At 42.1% G+C, this 11,458-nt stretch overlaps 1 protein-coding gene across 2 annotated transcripts in view; it reads right to left on the reverse strand.

Moving 5' to 3' along the window:
- CCDC93 (coiled-coil domain containing 93) overlaps positions 1–11,075 on the reverse strand; it is a 110,488-nt gene extending 99,413 nt beyond the window's left edge. For both annotated transcript variants that reach the window (XM_030579392.1, XM_030579391.1), the window contains exons 1-5: positions 10,978–11,075; positions 9,324–9,437; positions 7,204–7,298; positions 4,617–4,728; positions 2,573–2,671 (exon numbers count right to left, since the gene is read on the reverse strand). In XM_030579392.1, the coding sequence (XP_030435252.1) occupies positions 2,573–2,671; positions 4,617–4,728; positions 7,204–7,298; positions 9,324–9,437; positions 10,978–11,019 (462 nt within the window). In that variant the 5' untranslated portion in view covers positions 11,020–11,075. The remainder of the gene's footprint in view (positions 1–2,572; positions 2,672–4,616; positions 4,729–7,203; positions 7,299–9,323; positions 9,438–10,977) is intronic.
- Positions 11,076–11,458: the final 383 nt, after the last annotated feature.

Raw genomic sequence — 11,458 nt, forward strand, 5'->3', positions numbered from 1 at the left:
AATGTTAAACGAATACAGTTTTCCCATAAAATTATGTAAATGCGGGGGATTATGTTTCAAGACAATTGGGGGGGGGCAGACAAAAGGTATTATGCACTGTACAGTACTGCACTGTACTGTGGTTTGGAAGTGCCCCTGGCTTACCCCACACAGGCACAGCCTGCTGCAGGCAAGGATGCTAGGAAGCACCTTCACAGTAGCAGCTTCCCCAGAGAAGAACAGGCACTGACTTTGCCAGGGGATGCTCCAGGCCCACCTCTTCCTGTCCCCGCTCCACTCTAGGCCCACCTCTTCCCACCCCCACTCCACCTCCTCTTCGAGGCAGCTGCATCCACGCTCCTTTTCCCCCAAAGTCCTAAGCGCCGCCAAACAGCTGTTTGGCAGTGGCGGAAGCACTGTGAGGGAGGGGGAGGAGATGGAGAAGAGGAACTTGTGCAATGTTCCCTTGTAAAGTCACTGCTCTTCTACAGAATCTTACAAGCAGTGGACAGAGCAGGCAGCCAAATGACATTATAAGGGAGCATTGCACGAGCATGTTCTCTAATTGAGCAGCAACATAACTTTGAAACAATGTTAAGCAGGAGGATGTTAAGCGAGCAGTTACAGTAATGGTTACTTAGATTTCAGTTTGGGTAGGACGATTGTTAGCATTATTATTTCCATTTTAATGAGGATACTGAGGCAGAGAGAGGCTCAATGACTTGCCCAGCGTCACATAGGAAGTCTGTATCTGTTACAGAGTGGGGAATTGAAACCAGGTGCCCCCAGTTGCGGCCTATCACCCTAGCCACTGGGCCATCCTTCCTCTCACAATTCTGTATTCAAAATAGATCCACTTCATAAAAAAGCTGTATTATTATAGTTTAGACATTTGAGATTTTTAAATCTCTCTTTTGGTACCACTCATCCAGCATTATCAAAGGGACCTATGGGGTTTAGGAGTCCAACTCTGAATGATCATCAAGGGGATCTGTGCACCTAACTCCCTCAGTGGCATTTGAAAATATCAGACATACACACCAGTCTGCATCAGCAATCTCACTGGTTAACCAAACCAAACCTGAAATAGCAACTGCACCTCCCCAAAACGGAAAAAGAGGTCTAACTCTAGATGTCCATAGTATTTCTAGCACAAATGGTCCATGGAAAGACAACACAAACAGTAACCTCAGACAACCAATTACAATGAGCAAGTGAAAGATGTACCTAGATGTTTGTAAACTCATACTTCCTTAAAGACAATGCAACTGAATACCACAATTTCAGCTGAAGAATGGGGGAAGATGGGCAAGAGGGTATAATGTTTTCAGTTACATATTCAGAGATGTAGTTTCACAACCTCAAGGGGAAAATAAAGGATTGCACAGCAAATCAGCCCATCACACTAGAATTCTGCTCCACACAGTTTAAGCAAAAGTAGTCTGCTAAGCAACTGTAAACTCCTTAGATATTTCATTTCTATAAGCCATTGTGAAGATAACTAATGTACCTACAGAGAACTAGTCCCAAGGGATTAGTTCAAAAAAGGACATATTATATATCTCAACCTTCAGGCTAATATGACTAGTGTTATCAGAGATACTTTGCCCACAGCTGTTGCAACTGTTAACAATTTGTTATTGTCACTTTCTGAGCTGAAACAGGGGGTCTAAGCCAGGCCTGCAACACATATGGCCTGCGGGCTGCATGCGGCCCGCAGAGGCTCACTGTGCGGCCTGCGGGGGGAAACACCACACTCTGCGGGCAGCCCAGAGCCCTTTGAATCCCGGCCGGTGGCTGGAATTTAAATGGCTCAGGGCTCCTTGAGGCTGCCGGCAGCCCAGAGCCCTTTGAATCCCGGCCGTGGCTCTGGCAGCCGGGCTGGGGCCAGGATTTAAAGGGCTCAGGCTCCCCTCAGCGGCAGGAGCTCTGGGCCCTGTAAATCCCTACCCCAGCGCCGCAAAACTCCCGGTTCCACCGGCCGGGCCCTTTAATTTGCCCCTGAGGTTCTCCCAGCCACCTCTTCAGCTCGGAGCCCCTGGCTGATTTAAAATAAAGTATCACCTCCCCACCCTCAACCTTCCCATTTGACCCACAGCTGTTTTGGTGGGGCAGGGCTGGGAAAGGAGAGTTTGTTTCTGCAGGGCTGGGCGGCACTGGGGTGGGGTGTTTCCGTGGGCCGGGAGGTGCTGGGGGAGGGTGTTTCCGTTGAGCGGGGGGGGGAGGGGTTGGCCCTCAGCTATTTTATTTGGGGTAATGTGGCTTTACGAGTTGTGCAGGCCTGCTCTAAGCAAAGGCTGATAATATCATACTTATGAACTATTTGGGGTCAGCAAGAATTCATTTCCCCGATATATGCAAATGGACCTTCAATTTGGATTCTGGTGTTTACTTGCTTTTCTAACAGTAATCCTTATAGTTAGACCCATCCAGTTATAGACTAAAAAAAAAATCATGGCCAGATCCTCAGCTAAATCAGCAGAGTATTATCAACTCCAATGCAGTTACACAGATTTACAGCAACTGAGGAGACAGCCCCATGTACGTACAGACATATTTTGAGAGAAAACAAAAAGATTTAGCTAGGTCTTACCTCTGGTAGACTACGAGTTTTCTGAAACTGGGATATGGAGTAGGAGCGGATATAGTCTCCCATTTCTTCTCTAGTTTCTATTGCACGTTTCACCAGCCACTAAAGAGAACATTGATACTATTATGCAACAACTTATTTCTAAGTATTTTGTATGCAAAAAAAGAAAAAAAACCAAATATTTCAAAACCCAAAGTTTTTATGGATGTGTGACACCTCAGTGATTTACTCCATAAATAGCTCTATAACACTAGCTATTTTATTATCTTCATCTTCCCTATTTTTGTACGTACCAACAGAACCAAAAAAAAGAGGTCATAAACTAAGTAGCATACATACTGTGTCTGTAACCCAGGCCTTCCCATACATCATAGAGTCAGACTTAAAGGCTAGAAGGGACCATCATGATCATCTAGTCTGACCTCCTGCACATCGCAGGCCACAGAACCTCAGTCACCCACTCCTGTAATAGGTCCATAACCTCTGTCTGAGTCACTGAAGTCCTCAAATACTGATTCAAAGACTTCAAGCTACAGAAAATTCTCCATTTACTCTAGCTCAAACCAGCAAGTGACCTGTTCCCTACACTACACAGGAAGGTAGAACACCCCCACTCTCCCCATCTCTGCAAATCTGATCTGGGAGAAAATTCCTTCCCAACCCCAAATATGGTGATCAGATAGACTCTGATATGTGGGCAAGACCCACCTGGGAAAGAATTCTCTGTAGTAACACAGAGAGCCTTCCCCATCCAGTGTCCCATTTCTGGCTGTTGGAAATATTTGCTAATAGCAGTCACATGCACTCCCTAGAGACAAGCATGACTGAAGGAGTAGGGACAGAGTGAGTGTCCTAATCCTACACTGTGAACCACATGGGTCATTGACTTTAACAGGTCTCTGTGTAGGTGCAGTAGTTCACCATATAAATCCCAATGCAGAACCAGAGTCTTAGTTTGTAAGTTCCTTTAGGCAAGGACTGTCTCTTTCTAGGTTTTTTGGAGTCACCTAGCACATTCTAAGTTACATTATTTCTAGAATAATGCATTTCAGAACTAGATATATTCACATATGGTTTGTCCCATATAGTCATGTCTCCTATTTTATTAAGAACTTTTTAAATTCTGTAAATTTATTCTCATGGATTTTCCAAATCAGTGACAATTACTGAAAAATGCTGAGTTCCACATCAAATTCCCATTGCCTCTCCCACCCAAGTTGAAAAACCAATTGTCAAAGTTGATTTTGAAAGAGCCAACGAAGTCACAATTACTAGGAATATTCATTGGAATTTTGCCTGGATTGACTGATTTTAATCCAAAGATTTAGATTTCCCTCAATCTCTGTCCAAAAAGCAAAATACACAATAAAACCTAAGAAAACGATGCGGGATAGTTTAACCTGAAAGCATCAAGCTAGTTTCTGGAATGTTTTAGCTTTTTCCCTTGCTGTTCATCTTTAAAGAATTTCTGAGTAGAAGCAAGCTGATTCTTCCCACCCCTCCATTTTTAATTCTTTCCTTTCTTTCTCTTTACACTCCTCTGATCCCCACCACTCAAAAAAAAAAACCTGAGTGTCTTTTAATCTCTTTTATACCCTGTGTTTTGAGCCACTTTCCTTGTAACTTACTCCCTGCAAAGTGTAATAAATATATAGAATATCTTAGTGAACCAGGACCCTACATAGGCTCAAAGAAAAAAAAACCCACACAGCCCACACTAACAGATCCCAAAGCAAGATTTCTTCCAACTGGCAGGCATTACTGCATGCAGAATCCAGCCCAGTGTTGTAGGTAATCCAGACAGTTTTGTTTTTTATGTGGGTCAGAGTGTGCTTCAGAATTCCATTTTATATAAAGACATCCCAGTGTTTTAAAATATTTACCCTTAAAAAAAGTTTTTAACCTGATATTTCATTTCAAAGCAGATCAAACTTGCAGAAGATATAAAGTTCAGCAGTCACACTGGAATTAAAAGTCCTAGATTAAGTTTTAAGGCTTTTGCTTTCTTTTAAAAAAAAAAAAGTGTGATGCACAACAAAGCTATTACCTGTACAACAGGGAATATGTGAATGAAATCCAGTCCCTGGATCTGATGCGGCTCCAAACGATGGGGGCACTTCATTTTTGGTAAGACAGACACAATTTTCTCTGTTAAGGCACTATTTTAAAAGAAAAATATCAAAGTGTATACAATAATATTGTTTAAATTTTAAAGAATGACCTTTCCAAAATATGCAATGTTGTTGTAGCCATGTCGGTCCTAGGATACTGATTTCCAAATTACGGAGTAGTTTGAAAGTGCCCTCTATTGGCTGAAACTGGATAATACAATCTGGAAAAAAAACCTCTTGTTTTATGAACACAGTTGTGAAGTCGTATTTTTTTAAAATTAATAAGCTTATTGCTTGTTTCTTAATTTCCATTACTCAACAACAAATTTAAAATATCTTAGGCTGATCAGATGCAATGCATGCATGAACTATTTTATACATATGTTTGTTACCATGCACATGCATTTAACTGCTCAAAGATAGAGAGACTAATTTTAAAACATATATTTTAATCAAAGAAAGTTCAATTTCAGGATGAAAATCTGGAACTTAAAACTGAGTGGATCTCTGCTGTTGTTACTAATTAAGCACCCTCTCCTACAAAAACCATAAAATAGCTAAGTATCAGAGGGGTAGCCGTGTTAGTCTGGATCTGTAAAAGCAGCAAAGAATCCTGTGGCATCTTATAGACTAACATAGTCTATACGGTGCCACAGGATTCTTTTCTGCTTTTACATGAAATAGCTAGAATATTGTAAAAGTGAAATAGCTACCAAGAATGCTGCTTACATGTATAAAGTCCAATCAGCTGGAGTATATATAATCCAGTTTGCTGAGGAAAAAAAGTGTCTTTCTGCAGCTCATAAAAGTGCTATTAAAGTGAAAGGTAAGCTTAACAGGGGGATAACTCTACTGGGGTTCAATCTTGCACCAATGAATTAACAGTTTTGTCACGGATTTCAGAGAAAGCATTCTTTCCTGACCACAAAGAATTAAGCTGACGTACAACGAATTGGTGCTCATACTCAGGAAGTCAATCTTTATAAACAACAACTTAAGAGTCACTGATGTGATATTTTCCACAAAGGAGAAAAAAAAAAAAAGAAGAAAAAAAAAAAAAAAGGTATCCAGATACTGACATCAATGGCAGAGACTATCATCCTAAAGAGCTGCTGATGTTTTGAAGGAAAATTGCCCAGAAGGATGGGAGAGAGAGAGATGGAAAAGAGAAAAGATCCAGAAACTGGGGATAGTGCCTGAAGAGCCAATGTTGATTAGAAGAGAAATAGCTGAATGTGAATTTTGTAATTCATCTTATAGATGACTCACCCTGTGATGTAATTTCCACTATGTCAATGTGTTAATGAGATGCAATAGTGTTCTTTCTTTGTACAACCAAGAGTATATGCAATCCGTTTAAAATATTTTTGTCCCAAAGGGACAAGAAATCATGTAACAAACATAATTTATGCTTCCATACTTCTTTTGATTACATTTATAATAGCTGACCCAATATTTTTATTATTAGAACATTGTCTAATAAGAGCTAGCAAAATGTGCACCAACATCAACAGAATATTTGCTAATTAATCTCTATTATCATCACCTTGAGAGCTGCATGGAAACATTGAGACACTAACAGTTATATATTTTAAAAAACAAAATATCCTTATTTATACTACTAACACTTAGATTATTAAACATCCAAATAGTATTCCGTTATAACAATTTCTGCTATTTTCTCACTGTTTACATTTTGCATTTTCTTCAGCTAGAACAATTCAAATAGACTATAAAGTTCCACTTTGATTCTTGTAGACTAACACTGTCCTTTATTTTTTGAGTTCCAAATAATCCATGGGAATGTTTAAATTCTAACTTCCCTGTATTAACAAAAAAAAAAAAAAAAAAAACAACTAAAATGTTCTCATTAAAGTAACAGTATCAAGGGTGAATCTTTTTTTAAGGACAAACTGATTTTTTTGTCCTGCTACGATTAAAACTAACACCTAAGATTTTTATAAGAGATAAAAATACATTCATCTCTATTTTCTGTTTCTTTGTGCATTTAGAGTACTTTGCGTACAGCTCATTTCCTCTGGTGATGTGGATGTCTCTCAAAGCAACAGAGGAGAAAAACAGAACTTTTTAAAAATAACATGATTGTAAACATCACTGAAAATCAAGAGGGGAACACAGATGCAGATATAGTAGCTGAAACTATATTTCACTTATCTGAAGTGGAAAAATGGGCTTTTAATGCAACTTGCAGGAAGTAATTAAGGAAGGACAGTGCCAGGCAAATTTAATTGTGGTCTACAACAGTGGTTCTCAAAGCCGGTTTGCCACCTGTTATGGGAAAGCCCCTGGCCAGCCGGGCCAGGTTGTTTACCTGCTGCGTCTGCAGGTTCGGCCCATCGCGGCTCCCACTGGCCGCGGTTCGCTGCTCCAGGCCAAAACAGAAAATTTCTCAGTAAAACTGATCCCCTGTACAGGTTTCACATGTATAAACATGATGGTGATTTGTATCACATTTTTTACAATATGAAAAGCTAAACCATAGTTCCCACCTCATCAACTTACATTTTCTGACCAATTGTAGAGTTTTCCTGAAACAACAGATCAACATCAATGTCAAAGCTGCAAGTAGTGATGCACCAGGTCATGCCACCAACTACCTAAAAATGAACAAAAGTATGTTCGAGGGGAAATTTTGAAACAAATATGATTTAAACCCAACCAATATGGTTCACGTTTTTAGTCTCCTTCCCCACCTCCAATACAGCATGATTAAAATGCCATCTAATATCTCATCAAAATATAGTGAAGAGAAGAGAAATAGAGGACCACCGTTTGTGATGTTTCTTTTTTTTTTTTTTTAAACTTGATTTCCTAGTCTTCTGGAGACACTGAGTTCTCTGACATGCAGGTAGATGAAAATCCAAGTACACTGTCAAACATGAAGAATGGAATAAAGATTTTTAAAAAGTGATGAAGTGACTGTTTTAGAGATTGTGAGCTATACAAACTCAATAAACAACGACTGGAACATGTGTTCTCATTTACCTAATCCAAGTTTTTCCACAGTTATTATTTGCATTAGAAGTAGCACACAAACCCCCCACAAAATGTTAGGCACTATACAAACAGTGACGGAAAGCCCCTGACCTTAAGAGGTCTCTATCTTAGGCCCCAACCCTTCAAATATTTATTAACATGCTCAATTCAAAACACCAGAGCAGTCTCATTGATTTCAAAGGGTCTACTCACTCATTTAACCATATGTACATATTTGCAAAACCTAAATACACAACAGACAAATAACAGAAGAGGTAACAGGCACAGAGGGGTGAAGTGACTTACCTAAGCTCTCACAGCAGGTCTGTGGCAGAATCTAAATAGAACCCAAGTTTCCTGACTTTCAGTCCAGTACCCTTTCCACTACACCACACTGCCTTTCCAATATAAAACACTAAGCATAGTTATGAAATAATCCTTGTATATTAGTGTCTAGTTTGTTTCTCATACTTGACTATCTAGTGAGACAGTCGTAGAAGGGAAGGTATTTTTATTATAACAATATTTGTTAATCAAACAATTAACGAAAAGTCCTATAAAAAAATTCTATACCATAACAGCCTTCAGAGTTTCACTACAAACACTTATGTAAATAATGCCATAGCAGGATCAGGATACAAGGTGCCAGTCCCACAACTGGATGTGTGTGAGTACCACTGAAGTGTTCATTTCCACAGATCCAGTTACAGAATCAGGGCCTTAGATAGTCTTCCTTAGGCATACTTATATTTGTGCTTGTAAAGTGCTGTGACTTCCTATGGCTCTATCAATATAATAGCTTGCAGTTTTAACAAGCAAAAAAGTTTATAGGACAGCACGACTATTCTATGTACAAGCAAACTATTGAAAGAAATGAAAGAGCCCATTTTCAAAGGCTCTGCCATAGCTACAAGGGATGTATTTTCGAAACAAGGTTCAGGGATTTATCATCAAGTCAAATGTTAAACCAACAAAGGTACCCCTCTAAGCATATACTCTGTACAGCATGACTTACTTCCTGTATTTGAGAATGAAGGTCCCTGTAACTGCCTTTCCACAGAATTACCCAACCCCTCCCAAAAGATTTCCAGTAACAGTCCAAAAACAGCTTCATTAGGTAAGTTGTTCCATTCTTCCATGAAATTCCACACCTAATAACTTCCTTAACCTTCTTTCAACTTGCCCCTACTACTCCTCATTTTCAGTATGAATAGTAGCTTTTAGAATGACCATGCCACAATGCAAACAAGTTTTCATATTCAACAAATTTAGGTCCTTGTTTGTTTAGCCATGAAACTAGTTCCAGCTAAATTCCCCAAACACCCACGTCAGAATTTTAGGCCCTGATTCTGCAAATAGATATGTATGTGCTTAGCTTTATGCATGTGAATAGTCCCATTGAAAAATCAATAGGACCACTCAGAAGAGTAACTGCAGAATGGGTGCCTTAGTTCCCCGAGACAGGGACACAGTTTTGTGCATATCTTCACTACATTAGAGGCACTATATAAATAATAAAAATAACTTTATTTACTGCTCATCTCCCCTCCTCCTTTCTATCTGGAACTATTAAGCGGCATTTGAAAACCATATTTAGTAAATACAGTAAACTGTATCTAATTAATCATCCTGGATTATAATCTCACCTTGTCAAAGGGTGATAACCCTTTGATTCTTGCCCTGAAATACCCAGCTGCCACCAGCAACTCCAAAATTTCAGTCAATTTGATGTTTTGTTCTTCATCTTCTCTGGTTTCAATCTAACAAACATAAAATTAACCTTAATTTTAAAACAGTGTATTCACTCTACTCCTCCAACAACCCAACATTACGACTCAAAATTAATTTTCCCAATTTTTCCTTAATATAGACCAGATGTATGTTAATAGAGATTTTCCTCACACACTTCCCTTCCATTTGCAATCTGATAACATCTTTATGGCAATTACAACAATTGCACACATGGAAAAACATCAGGCAAGTATTTGTTTCTAGGTGGCTTTAACATGAAATGTTTTGTCCTGTTTGAGAAAACCTATGCATTATTGACCAATCACTCTTGCCCTTCTATTTCAATCAGTCTGCATCTCTTCTCTAAATGTGGTGTTTTCTCCCTCTTGTAAATAAACAATTCAGCTGTTGCATTCAAATTGATTCCATGTCAGTTCCTTCTCTTCATTAGATCTCCCTGTCCCAAGTATTCTTCAAGTAAATCCAAACAATCTGGGCACCAACTGCCACAGCACAGGTAACATACTTGTGATTCTGCAGTTTTCTGTCAACTCTGTAGGGCTTATACAATACAACATCTTAAATGCAATGTTTTCACAAATGTTGTATGAAGATAGTAAGAGAAATTGTTGTGGGATTCAACTGTTTCCTTTAAACCAAACAAATCATTTTCAGCAGCCCTAATATTGAGCACCTATATGAAGCTTTTTTTCTTACTATTGCTAAAGTATTGTGCAAACATCAACTAATTAATTTCACACAACACTCCTGTGTAATAAGTGTTGTTACCCCCATTTTACAGGTAGGAAATGTGGGGAAAGGAGAATTTCCATGACACTCCAAACCCTTGAAGAAGAGTCAGCTGTAGAGCTAGGAATAAAATTCACAAGTTCCGGGCTCCAGGCCAAATGCTCAATCGGCTAGAAACAGCCTGTCTCTTTTAACCCCAAAGTCAATTCAGGAAAAAGGAAGCAAGGCTGGGAAGTTGCTGCCTTTGCAGGATTAATAAAGTAAGACAACCCCCAGCCCAAACTGTCTTCGCTGTTTACGTTCGTAGAAACGTTAGTCTCCAACCTTTTGACAATCTGGGAGTCTCCTCGTATCTGACGTTGATGTGGGAGCGTTCACACTGGGCAGGGACCCACCACTCACAGGTACAACACTGCCGAGATGAGCAGAGGGCTGCAGCCAGGGCGACAACCGCAACCCCCTGGCCCGGGCAGCCCCCTTCCCCCAGGGAGCCGAGCCCCTCACCCCGAGCGCCCCAGGATCTGGGCCTGATGCCAAAGCCCAAGGCCCGTCACCGGGCAGGCCACGCCGGGCTCAGACCCTCCAGCCGGGGGAGCCGCCAGGCCTGGCAGCCCCCGGGATACGGGAGAGGCAGAAGCCGCCCTCGGAGGGGCGAGCAGCACATAGCGGGGGGCGGTGCCCTGCGCCTGTCGCCCGTAAGGACCCGGCCCCGCAGCCGGGCGCAAGGCGGGGGCTGGGCCAGGGGTCCCGCTGCACCCCGGGGGCGGCCCGGAGGGAGTCAGCGCACGGGGCAGCTCGGTGTCCCCGGGGGGGCCGTACCTCCTGCGGGGCCTGGTTCCCGTGTCCCTTGGGGGCGCCCATCGCCCCCGCTCTCCAGCCTGCCTGCGCCGCGCAGCCGCCGCTGTCACCCGCGCTGCCCCCGCCCACCAACGGCCACGGGGGCGTCACCCCCGACGCGCGCCCGGCTCCGCTATGTCCCTGCGCCTGCGCCCCCGCCCTCCGTGCTTGTAGGCACATTCGAGCCGGGCCATTCGCTGCGAAAGGGGGCGGGCATTGAAGAGTGACGGGCGGGTCACGTGACCTCTTGGAACGCAGAGCGTCGGGAGCTGGGGGTAGCCGGTTCGAGGCCTGCCCTTGGCGGTGGGGCTGCAGGTGTCCGTTGGCAGCAGGCAGAGGGTTAATTGTAGGGAGGGCCGGGGCAGCCTCCCTGCCAGGCCAGGGCATTTGTCCACAGCGTCTTTGCGTGCGTTAGCCCCCAGCATCCAGGGAATCCGGGATTTCCCTCCGCTCTGCGTTTCAC

This window comes from Gopherus evgoodei, chromosome 11 (assembly GCF_007399415.2).
Source record: "Gopherus evgoodei ecotype Sinaloan lineage chromosome 11, rGopEvg1_v1.p, whole genome shotgun sequence".
NCBI classification, from domain to species: Eukaryota; Metazoa; Chordata; order Testudines; family Testudinidae; genus Gopherus; species Gopherus evgoodei.